General features: G+C 40.7%; 1 protein-coding gene across 1 annotated transcript in view; it reads right to left on the bottom strand.

Annotated features, from left to right (window-relative positions):
• rimkla (ribosomal modification protein rimK-like family member A) overlaps positions 1 to 10,130 on the bottom strand; it is a 28,535-nt gene extending 18,405 nt beyond the window's left edge. The window contains exon 1 of the mRNA XM_033969803.2: positions 9,450 to 10,130. Coding sequence (XP_033825694.1) covers positions 9,450 to 9,612 — 163 coding nt within the window. The 5' untranslated portion in view covers positions 9,613 to 10,130. The remainder of the gene's footprint in view (positions 1 to 9,449) is intronic.
• Positions 10,131 to 13,328: the final 3,198 nt, after the last annotated feature.

Here is a 13,328-nt window from a genome sequence, read left to right as displayed (position 1 = left end):
CAGAGAGATTTTGAATTAGCTGGGATCTGCCTGGTGTTGTTTATCACAGATGGCCTACTCTGTGACTCTGCCAAGAACTCAGAGGCGTCTCATTGGACAGACTACTGTTACTGTGTCCAACAAAGAGAGCGGAGCAACATATAATATCAAGTGGATAATACGCATAGTCAGTAGTACATGATTGAGTGTTGGTTTAGTCTGGATTTATCAAAGTTTAGAACATGTTTAGCTCTGGTTGAGTTTTTATTTATTCCTAGTTAAGCTCTGGGTGTATAAGGGGGTACACTTGGTCAAGATTAGTTTAGGCTTTGCACTTTAGTAATTCAGTGTTTTAATCCTGTTTATTTTTGGTTTAATCAAGATTAAAGGGCCTGTACCTAATTTTATTTCATTCTGGTCAAGATAAATTATCTTTACATTATTCACTGTATGGTAAAAGCTGCTGAATAAGAAAAAAATGACAGTAAAATATAATCCATTCACTTTCTCCGGTAATAACTTATGCAGAAGCTCCTAACAGGGTCACCTTTTTTCATCCAATCAGGCACATTGTCACAAAGAATAATGGAAAACCAACTGCCAGACAATATCCCCGACACTTGATTCTCTCTCACGGTACATTTTCAAGAGAGACAACAAAATTAATAGTAGTCAAATATTGGAGAACTATAAGGAAACAATTGCTTGAAACAATCCCAGACAGTTGTCTCTGTGTTGTTCTTGACTCATGGTTCAGAATCAGGTACATGCCCTTTAATTTCTGTCCTGTATTAGTCTTGGTATACACCCAGTTAAGTTCTGCTGTTGTCCTGCTTTGCGCTACTGGCTTATTCTCAACCTAGAGTCATGTTCTGGTCATGTGAAATGCTCCAGGAACATACATCACAAAACCATTAAAATTCAAAAGAATCATTTAACCAATGTCACACACTGAACTTTGACCCCAGCCAAGGACACTGAAGGCTTGGGGCTAAGCAACTTACATATTAACCACATTACCAGAGTTGTATTGTGGACTTGTAAGCCAAAAATAATAATAACAATAAAAAGGAGCCAGTCCATGCAATGAATAGCAGCATGCCACGGGTCAAACAATTGTTTCTTCAATACTGCTATAAAAAAAACAACATACATTTGTCATAAAATAATATTGTATTTGATATTTTTGTACTGAAAAAAGTATAGAAACTTCTTGACAAATCTGGAAAAAAAACCTAAATAAATAAAACTTACAAAAATTTTAACAAAAATGCCATCTGCTATGTTTTCTTATATTTTTACGGTGCAGTTGACATGCTGTTACCTCACCCATCCCAGCATCTGCCTCTTTTATATCTCCATCTGCGTTTCCATCTCCATCTGGGTCAAAGTGAACACCACCACGAAGCCTAGAGGTCAGGAAATCCTCCCATTGCTCCATTCTCACAGTGTAGGAGTTTTACTACAACACAAATATTCAGATCTAACCAATGTTTGGACAGTGCACCGATTGTTGCGCTGGGCTTAGAGCAGTTACAATGGGACGAAGCCAGACTATTTAGAGCAATCGGAATCAAGCATGAATAAAGGCTGTTGGATTCACAACAATGAGATTTGCTGTTATATGGAAAAAGGTACTATAAACTTGTACTCATGTTAAACTGTTTCTGCAACTAGCACTATGGCTATTACATCTATTATCAGAGATGGGAAGGGTAGCCAAAAATACTCAAGTAAGAGTAACTTCAAAATAGAATTACTCAAGTGGAAGCAATTGTAAGTGTAACTGTCAGGATGTAACATTTGATTTATAATTTGAGGCTAATGTTGAAAGGACAGAACATCAAATAATGCAAAATATCTGGTATTTTCAAAGGATAGACCACAAAATATAGTATAATTAAAATCATTTTATATTGTCAACTTTTTGTCATGTGTAGTAGACTCACAGTTGGAACCAAAAGAGTACTCTTACATAGGCCTGTCACAATAACAAATTTTGAAATGTGATATATCGCTGAAGTAAATATAGACGATAAACGGTAATATTGAAACCAAAGTAACTATCATAACCAGCCTACTGTACATTGTAGTATACTATTCAACTAACAGTAAAAGTATGATGTCTGCAAAGTAGTCAAAGAAATTCAATTTTACCAACCAGTTACTCAAATGAAAATGCTGAATGAATCACAACTCTGACTGTGAGACTACCACTACTACAGATACTGCCACTAATGCCATCAGATGTGATATCAAGTTACATTTTACAGTGTAACTTTTTAAATTATTGCCATAGCTTGGGTACTATAATTCTGAAGTAACAATTATCTCATGAACCTGCCCTATTGAGTGTAAGTAAGGCGTTGAGCTTAGGTGTGCCACTACCTAGCTTGATCTCTTGACAAATACAACAAGTCAAAACAGATACAATTCCTCGAAGTATATTGCTCATGAACAGGTTTGTAAATTGAGTACTACTTTTTACCATAGTTCCTCCAAAAATTAAGATATAACTGATTGCTAATAAATGTACATGTTACTAATATTATGGTGGCTCACGTGGAACAATATTATGTCTGGTTTAACATTAATGTTGTCACACGTGAGTTCGCTTCATTCATTCATTCACTCTGGCCGCTGTTTACATCCCTCCGTGCACGGACACGCACGAGGCCCAGCGCGTGTTTGCGGAGCAGATTCTGAATGTGGAGCGAACCTTCCCGGACTCTTTACCCCATCCTGGGGGGTTTTAATAAGGGAAATCTGAGCCAGGAACTGCCCAAGTACAAACAGTTTATTAAATGCCCGACGAGAGAGCAGAAGACGCTGGATCATTGTTACACAACGGTCAGTGGAGCCTACAGAGCCGTGCCCCGCGCTGCTCTGAGATTCTCTGATCATGTCATGGTTCACCTCATCCCTGCTTACAAATAACGGCTGAAACTCTCCAAACCTGCTGTGAGGACTTCTAAGAAGTGGAGCAGTGAGGCTGTGGAGGAGCTTTGCACGTGTTTGGACACTACAGACTGGGATGTGTTCAAGGCTGCCACAGACAGTTTGGATGAGTACACAGACACTGTGACATCATACATTCAGATCTGTGAGATCTGTGTGACAGTATCATTCCATCATGCACCAGGGTGACTTTTAACAACGACAAACCCTGGTTCACACCTAGACTGAGACATCTGAGGAGGGAAAAGGAGATGGCTTACATCGTGAAGGCTACAGGCGTTGCAAGTATGCGTTTAGCAAAGAGGTGAAAAAGGCTAAAGAAAAGTACAATACACATCTGGAGCAGCATTTCTCCACCAACGACTTTGCTTCTGTCTGGAGAGGGCTTAGGCAAATCACCAACTACAGGCCCAAAGCCCCTCCCGCCGTGGACAACAAACAACTAGCAGAAAAGTTAAATAGCTTTTATGCGAGGTTTGAGGTCTCACACCCCTCCCCCTCCTCCCTCACTACCATGGACATTACAGCCACACCCACCTCAGACCCCTCCTCCTCCCCCAATGTCCTCACAGTTTTGGAGCAGGACGTGACTAAGCTTTTCAGGAAGCAAAACCCCCATAAGGCCGCAGGCCCAGATGGTGTCTCTCCTTCCACCCTTAGACACTGTGCTGAGGAACTAGCTCCTGTCTTCACAGACATTTTTAACACCTCCCTGGAGTCATGTCACGTCCCAGACTGCTTCAAGCTGTCCACCATTGTCCCCATCCCCAAGAAGCCCAAGATCACTGGACTTAATGACTACAGACCTGTGGCGCTGACGTCTGTAGTCATGAAGCCATTTGAGTGCCTGGTCCTGCACCACCTCAAGTCCTTCACCTCCCCCCTCCTGGACCCTCTGCAGTTTGCCTACAGAGCCAATCGTTCTGTAGACAACGCCATTAACCTGGCCCTTCACTTCATCCTCCAGCATCTGGACTGGAACCTACACCAGGATCCTGTTTGTGGACTTCAGCTCTGCATTCAACCCCATCCTCCCTGCTCTGCTCCAGGACAAGCTCGCTCAGCTCAACGTGCCGGACTCCACCTGCAGGTGGATCACTGACTTCCTGACGGACAGGAGACAGCGCGTGCGGCTGGGGGAGAATGTCTCGGACACTCGGACTATCAGCACAGGACCTCCACAGGGCTGTGTACTTTCTCCCCTGCTCTTCTCCCTGTACACCACCTGCTGCACCTCCAGCCACGACTCCGTCAAACTGGTTAAGTTTGTGGATGACACCACCCTCATCGGACTCATCTCGGACAGTTGATGAGTCTGGCTACAGGAGGGAGGTGGACCGGCTGGTGTCCTGGTGCAGCAGCAACAACCTGGAGCTTAACACCCAGAAGACAGTGGAGATGATTGTGGACTTCAGGAAAGTCACAGCCCCCCTGCCTCCCCTCACCCTGACGGACTCCCCCATCACCACTGTGGACTCTTTCCACTTCCTGAGCACCTGCATCACCCAGGATCTCAAGTGGGAGCCGACCATCAGCTCCCTCATCAAGAAAGCCCAGCACAGGACCTGCGGCAGCTGAGGAAACGCAAGCTGCCGGTCCAGATGATGGTGCAGTTTTATACGGCCATCATTGACTCCATCCTCACCTCCTCCATCACTGTGTGGTTCGCTGGGGCCACTGCCAGGGTCAGACAGAGACTGCAGCACATTGTGCCTCTGCTGAGAAGGTGATTGGCTGCAGCCTTCCATCTCTACAGGACCTGTATGTCTCCAGGACTCGGGGGCGAGCAGGCCGTATAGCAACTGACACTTCTCACCCTGGACATGGACTATTTGAGCCACTTCCCTCTGGCAGGAGGCTACGGTCCATTGGGACCAGAACCTCTCGTCATAAGAACAGTTTCTTCCCCTCTGCCGTTTGTCTCATGAACACTTTATAATATTTGCACAAAACTGGACACTTTATAACACCGGCCACTTTAACAAGTCATGTTGTTCTGATGCTGCTGTTGTATGTATCTTCCACCTATAATTTCATTTTTTAAGCATATCTTTTAACTTTGTGCATGCCCTTATTTGTTTTTGTATTTATTCAGTGTGTTTTATGTTGCATTTTATCACCAAAGTAAGTTCCTAGTTTGTGAACTGTGATGCTCAATTTTGATACTAAGACTCGACACTTAAACCCGATTCCAATACTATGATGATAAAAAACATCCTTGGTAATAAATGGTTATAAAACTTTCATTTATATTACCATGTGGACTTATATCTGTGTACCGTAATCCCTCAGTCGTCCAGATATGTTCATTAGGTCTATGGTCATTCTAAAGCTAGTCAGGAAAAGTTCACTTCTGTTCTATTTAAAGTAACGATACCTGTTCAAATGAGTATCTAGTTTCGATACTAGTTTTACTATCAATTAGTATCTGATTTTCAATACTTTTGACAATCCTAAGCATACTACTACCAACATTTTACATAAGTTATTATAAATATAAAAATACTGACTACTAAAATATGTTACTAATATAAAGACCTACTTTGAACAATATTATGTCTGGTTCATCATTATGCAAAATTTGGCTCAGAGCTCATTTACAAGGTTATATATCATTTACCTCTGCACGGCTTGTATGTAGTCGGACCCTGATACTTTCACCACTCTCTCCACTCCTCCAGAGGGCCTTCTTGTATTAGTCACTTTTCCATAATTACAACCTAGCAGCACTAGGCTCATCAGCAGTTGTCCACAAATCTAGGCCTGAAACTGGAATGAACTGGTTTTAGAAGACACACAAAAAACATATATATAAAATGTGGCTCAACTGTTGCTGAAAATGTTGATGAAATATACCAAGTTTTACTACTACTACTCATACTACTATTGCAACTACCACTGCACTTCACTACAACTATTGCAAAAGCTACTGCTATATAGAAAACATCCTACAAGATATATATATATATATATATATATATATATATATATATATATATATATATATATATATATATATATATATATATATATATATATATATATATATATATATATACACACACACACACACTACTGCTACAACTCAAATATTTGCAATTTATTACAACTGCTAGTGTGAGCTGTTAGTAGTTTACAGCACTTACACATATAAGTCTAATATATTTTACTTTCACTTCAAAAGCAAGTTAATGGAGTTAGATTGTAAGTTACATTTTTCGTGTTTTTAAAATACGTTTGACACGAGTAGTCATCAAAATATCACTACTGACAATATCCAATAACAAAATTAGCAGTGCCATACTTAGGTAAGTGTATCTGAGTTGTTAATTAGGCCTGAAGTCTGATGTAATGACAGTGAGGTGCAGTATTTATCAGGACAAAGGAGGGACGTGCCCAAAGACACTGCAACACTGACAGACCATAAGGAACTTTATCCAATCATAGCTTCATGCTCATGTGGGGTTGTGAGTAATTAATCTGAAATTGAAATACAACATTGTCATAAACTGAAGTTCTCTGAATATTTAGCCCAAATACATTGTCTGTGTGTCTTGCTCAAGAAAACAATATTTAGAACTGTTGAGACAAATCCAGTCCCTTTGCAGTTGGTTCTGAAGGAGGTGAAGAGAAGACGGAGGCAATAGCATGCTACTTTCACGCAACAGAGTTTGTCTCAGTGCAAACAGCTCAAACATCTGCTTCCACTTTCGGTTAGCGTGAGCAAATCACTCATTTAGTCACTCTACAGAAAATTCAAACCAGAAACAACCTGACACAACAGGAAACAAAACATAACCTTAACCTGCTTACAAGACAGATGTAAATAAAGGCATGCTAGGCAACAACAGCTGCTACTTCATTTCAGAATGGTTACGATGATCACATGTAGAAACTAGTTGGACTGCTTTTTGATAGTAGGCTATACATTGAATCAAAACCATTTTATAGATGTTCTTATTGAGCTTTGTGTCTTATTGAGCTTTGTGATATCTGTGACTTGTACCACCACTAAACAAAGCCAAATTTCAATAGAAAAACACTTCCAACCCCATTGTCTCATTATCGTTGCTTTGCAAGCCAAGTGTTAATGTGTCAAGTCAGAGTTCAGATCCTGAGGAAGTCAAGGATTACAACCAGACTGGACTAAGCCTTGCTCCAGTTGTGTGTCTCAAAGCTTGTGGTGTCTAGACAGGTTCCAGTGTTGGCCTATAACTATTAACATCTCCAGAACATCTCTGTTAAATGAGATAAACACATTAGCCAGATAGCTTTAGAGGTAATCTCAAACACATGTAGCAACTGACAAACAAGCCAACAGGAACGACTTGACCACAAAACATACTTTTCAACTGATATATGCACAAAAGGTACATATCTGACTGGCAACACAAGTGCTCAGTAGAAACCACTAATAAGGTATCAATTATGTATGCAGTATGGCTACAGTCAATATGGAGAAATGAGTGAGCAGACTGGCTTATTATTAAGCTCACTTGGTAAAACCTCATTGGAAACAATTATTGGGAAGATTCTTCTAAAACTTCAACAAAAATAAGACCCAGCTGATGGTAACAAAATAATATTAAAATGATTTCTGGATTATGAATGTAACACAGTAGTTTGCCTCTGACAAAATAGTTGTGTTATTTCAATATGTCGCTAGTACATTTTTTAACGTAACATTTTGATTTTTTTTGTCGCTTACAAGACAAAGATATGTTTTTGATGCAATACAATAAAAGTAGCATTTTTTATTACAATAACTGTAATTCATACTATATTGTTTAATAATTTGTGTAATATTTCAATCATCACCCTTGTATTGAAGTAACATTAACACTTACTGCTACAATAGTTTACACCTAGCTTACGGCTGATCCTGAGGTTCACATGTGCTAAGTTAACAACCCCACCACCAATAGAAGCAGTCACAGCAGTCTCCAAATATGAGGTGCTAATTAGCATGACAAACATCCCATCTGACATCACCGACTCTCTTTGTACAGGCTTAACAAATTCCTCTTTTGTTAGTCTGACAAGGTCTTCTACTGTTACCATCAACAAGATAAAACACATATCATGTCAATAATCATACAGATAAAACACATTCTCTTGCTAAAAAGCCATGTAAGGATAGGTCTGCTACTTAATATTATCAGCTAACCCAACACGTCTCTATTAGATTACACTGTATTGTGAAATGTCAACAGTGCTCACTTAGGTAGCCATGTGCTCTTTTGTGGGCCTAGTCATTTGAATGGGAAATGCACTGACGTGAAATAAGAGGAAGGAAGTTCCATAGTTGCATTGGCACTACTTCAAAAGTGTCATGTGAAAGCTTGTGTTGTTGTTCTATTTTGTTAAGATGCATAATTAAGTAATAATGAGATCAGCTGTGCATAAGTGTTGGTTTTTGAAATCCTGGATATGTTGAGTACTTAGTTTTGTACCTTGTACAACCAGCTGAATAGTAGCTAACGTACAAGCAATACTGTAAATACTAGGGTTGTCAATACCCAGATACTAACAGATACTAAAAAACAGTATTGAATCTAGATACTTACTTAGTTTCATAAAAGTCTTGTAGTGTTAGAACAATCTTGGTCTATATCGGGACTATTATTAGATAACCCTGCATTAACCTACTAATTACTTTGTGTAGAAAGTTACTATTGTCTAACTAGTGTTTTTTTTAAATCATTTTTGTGGTATCAAAATTGGTACTGTGTATTCAGCCTTTTCCCTAGTACTGAAAGCAAGTTTTAAGATTTTAGTATTAAATCTCTAATCTGTATCTGTATATAATATTTCTTGTTATGTTCCAGCCAAACTATGTGACCTTAATGGAGGATATATATATATATATATATATATATATATATATATATATATATATATATATATATATATATATATATATATATATATATATAGAGAGAGAGAGAGAGAGAGAGAGAGAGAGAGAGAGAGAGAGAGTCAAAACCTTATTAATTATAAACTGCCAAAGATACATAGTATTTCTTGAGTACTAATGTGTAACACTCACTCAGTAGGCTATGTAGTAGGATCAAACACAAAACAAGCGTATGACGATTTATTTACCCCGTTTCCCAGAGTGCAATGTACTGGCCATTGATTTCGCATTAAAATACCCAGTGTAAAGGTTTTCCTGGTCTAAAAACCTAAACCATCCATGAAGAAGGGAGTGAAGTGTGTTTTTCTGTCAAATCTGATGTGGCATTACGTCTGAGGCGTTCTCTCCATCTCTCAGAGGCAGCGTGGCTAGTAGAAAGTGGGTTAGGCGGTCACGGATCTGGGCTAAACTACAGCGTCCTTGCTAACATCCACACACGGCTAGCGTTTCCCTAGCCCCCACCATAGCCCCAAACAATGACCACTAGCTGTTAGCTTCCGATGGCGCCACTTGGTCTTTACCCCAATGTTTAGCATATGCACAACACGCATAGAGATAAAAGGGAGAGATATTGTCTTGTAGCCGAGATGCTTACCCAGCTGCCCCTCGCAGATAGTGAGCACTATCTGATCCATGAGGAGATAGCGGAATTCCACATCCTCGTCCGCGCATCGCTCCTTCAATGCGCGGAGGATCTGAACTTGTGGATACTCCTGGGCGATGCGCCGGTCTGTCACGAACCAAATCCTGGAACACATCTTTTGAGTTGATTCTTTTTGTCGGTAATGATTTAGAATAAAGGGCGTGCGTTAGAACCGAGTGAGTGGAGACGATGCGGTGCTGGTGAAGTGGCTGGCTGACACAATGGAGAGCTTCGCGGCAAAGCGGTGCGCGCAGGCTGCGGCGAAAATAGGACCGGGGTCAACCGCCTGTCGAGCCCTAAGGTGATAAAGCTTGAATATCACCTCTGCTTTCCTTCATTTGTAGCCATCTATTCCACTCTGACCGCACCACTTCGCGCAAACGGAGCGGGAAAAATATCAGCGGAGTCTCTTTTGACACAAAAAAACTGCTCCTGAGTCTCTTCACCCGCCGCGACCAACAAAGCGGAGGTCTGGCCGCCCTGTGTCTTCCTCCAGTCCCCTTCAAACTCCTCCTAAGTACTCACGTCAAATGAGCGGATGTGCGGCGATGCGAAACCCAACAATGTTCAACGTACAACAAACTAAACCTTCACCGAGTGCCCACTCAGTTTGGCTGCTGTCCACGAGGTACTGGTGCTGAAAAGTGCACACTGCTTTTGTAGCCTGGCTCACGCGCACGCGCTCCGTTTACAACTCAAAAAAATCCTCATCTTCCTCGTGCACGTATAACGGAAAGGCTTGCGCGTGTTGACCAATCATCGCGCTCTTTTGAGGGGTCGCGGTCCAATCATCGCTCAAAGCTGCCACGAGCGCGGCCACGCTGCTCGCTCGTTGTTCAGTGGTCTCGCGCCAGGAGGGGTTGTGCCGTGGCCATAGTAACTAATCAGAACATTCTAACGGAATGAGAGGGCGGGCTGTGGATATCGCAACCAATGGAGAGACGCATCATTACCCCATCGGACTCATATGCACGTTGTTTTCTACAACAAACTCAACCAGCAGCGCTGTATAAACTCATTCACCATTATACCAGATTTATATTAGGATTTACGACAGTGGCTAGTGTGTTGGAGTCAAAATGAGACAAATAAAGTCAGATTTACCACTCTGCGCGCCTTTTAAACCAATAAATATGCATATGAGCAACGTAATCGTGGAAATGGTACAAAAATGCAATACGCCCATAAATTCGTGATTTTATTCTGAATTTGACTATTTTTTTTTATCTCGTTTACTGTGGCCCGGCTCACGCATGCGCAGACTCCTATTTCGAATCAAATCTGGTAGGGATTGTCGAATTGGTGATTGACAGCTGTGGCAATCAAGGAAAACGTTCTAAAGTGAAAAGTAGGCGGGACAACGCTTGTTGCAACCAATTGGAAAGCGTAAAACAAACGAGGGGACGGGTTTGCGGGGGCGCTTAGGGTTGTGTAGGAGAATCCGTGCGTGTCGTCTGCTGCATGTTGTGCACGAGTCCGCGCACTTTTTCCGAACCGGTTCAGACCAGACAGCGCGAGGCAGGTTTGGCGATGGCAAGCTGCGCACCAACGGCACGGTCTGTCTTTGTATCAAATGAGCAGGAAATGACAGAGTGGTTGTTAGAAAAACCAAAAATGTACAATAGGCCTACATCCTACTGGTATTCTACTTTAAGTACATCTGTATTTTGACTGAATCGTTTGCATATGCACTGTTGCAGTGTTTGAATAGAAAAGAAAAAAAGTATCATGTGATATTGTCACAGTGACCTACTTCTTCCCATCCCTCATTCTGAAATGAACGGAAGACACCCTCAACGTGACATTTACCACAGCAGCGTTCTTATTGTGGAGCTGATCTTTCACACTCTCTTTAATGCTTATGCTATTACAGGTTATAGCACTTTCATTTATTTATAGATCTAAATGCAAAGCAAGGCCTATTATAATGCCAGTATCGTTGCTGGTGCAGGGTGTAGTGAAGTCTGGTCTGCGAGGGATACAATTTGTGTAGTAAACATTTAATAACATTTAAGGGTGCAAATGAGATAAGCTACCGAGCAAATATTAAATACATATCAAATGTCCTCCAAATGTTATAGACTAGTTTGCTGGTATTTTTTATTACATCATTCTCAACCTTTTTAATAGAGAAATGAAAGTAATCATATATTGCCTACATATCAAAAATGGACACAGGCCACTTAAAACAGACACGCCAGACAACTGCAAACATTTAATATTTGCTTGCACGCAACTTAGGGATGTGGCTATTTGCAGAGGTGAACTTTGTTGTTTCAACTATATGGCATTTAATTATTGCATGGGATGAGGGCGACATCTGGTGGTGGTCTAGCATAATACAACAAACTGCAGGCATTTCTACACCGCCCATTCTTCCTATTGACTATATGTACTTGATATTCTTCAGGTGAACCAGATTAATTTCTAATAACCTACTGTCCTAGATTCTGTGGCCCACCATGATCATACCCCAACAGTAACTTTCAATACATTAAAAACATTTAAGCTATAGTAAAAGAAAAAATCAAATCTGTCAACTGGACAAAAAGTTGTAGGAGTTAACACGTTTCAGCTCATCCAAGTCACTTCTTCAGTTCTGGAACTGAAGTCAGAACCCAGAAATGAAGAAGTGGCTTGGATGAGCAGCGAAATATCTTAACTCCTACAACTTTTAGTCCAGTTAACAGATTAGATTTTTCTTTTACTATGGATCATACCTGGACGACTGAGGGGTTACACAGACAGGCCATAGCTTAAAATCACATGCAGTATGTACCTTTTTAGCCAGAATTTATGTAATTATTTTTTGGTTGTGTTAATTGCAGTGAAAAGTGAAAATATATGTGTCCTTAATGTAATGTAATGCTTCCATGGTTGTAACTGATATAATGCAGGTGATGTGCCATGTTCAGAAAAAATACTAACTCTACCTTTAAGAAAATACAGAACAACAATGAAAATGCAAGTTGTACAAAAGGTATGCAAGTAGTCCTGGGGTCCTGGTTCACTGTGGGAACAGAGCAGTCTGTTGGAGAATGAGCTCCCCTTTCCCTGTGGTCTGGTGCAGTGGGTGAGCAGGAGGGTCCATGATGGAGAGCAGTTTGTCCAGTGTCCCTCATAGTGACCACTGTCTCTAGTTCAAAGCAAATCACATGGTCAGTTTTTTTTCTTTCTTTCAGGTACTGTTCCTGTAGCTTCCACCTCTTGGTGGTGACTGGTTCCTTGTTTTTTTTCCTGGGACCATTAAAAATGCCGTTTCCTGCACTCCAGCTACATGCTACATCATACTACTGCAGTCATCAGAGAACCTCTGCAAGTGAATACGTTTCAAAGATAAAATCTGACAGAATGGTTGTGACGAACCGACATTGTGATGGTGGACAGAGGAAAACTGTTGACATATTTGTCAAACTGGAGGAGTGACTACATTAGATCCCAGGAAAAAAAATATCAGACATCTCAGTCCAGAAAGGTGCAGCTCTAGAAAGAGCAACGATACTGTGCAGAAGAATCCTCAGGCTCCCAGGACCCGAACTTGAAGCCACAGAGGGTGAGAAGGATTTAAAAAAAAAATCTGTTTAATATGAATTTCTGCTCCTGTTTGTCTCCAGCACAATTCACCATATGTCACCATAATAAACACACTCTGGATATGCAAACCTTTACTTTCTAGTTGCCCAATTAAAACAAGTAATAATAAGTTTTGTCCGAAAGGGGGCACTCTTTGTACATTTTTATTCTGCGTAAGAAGCTTTTTTGCCATTGAAAAAAAAGCCCACTACACTCTCATTGGGCTATAGACTAACTTTGTGACTTACATAACACATT

The sequence above is a fragment of the Periophthalmus magnuspinnatus genome, chromosome 7, assembly GCF_009829125.3.
Source record: "Periophthalmus magnuspinnatus isolate fPerMag1 chromosome 7, fPerMag1.2.pri, whole genome shotgun sequence".
In the NCBI taxonomy this organism is placed as follows: domain Eukaryota; kingdom Metazoa; phylum Chordata; class Actinopteri; order Gobiiformes; family Gobiidae; genus Periophthalmus; species Periophthalmus magnuspinnatus.
Note: the sequence above shows the minus strand (reverse complement) of the source record. Positions and strands in the feature narration are given on the sequence as shown.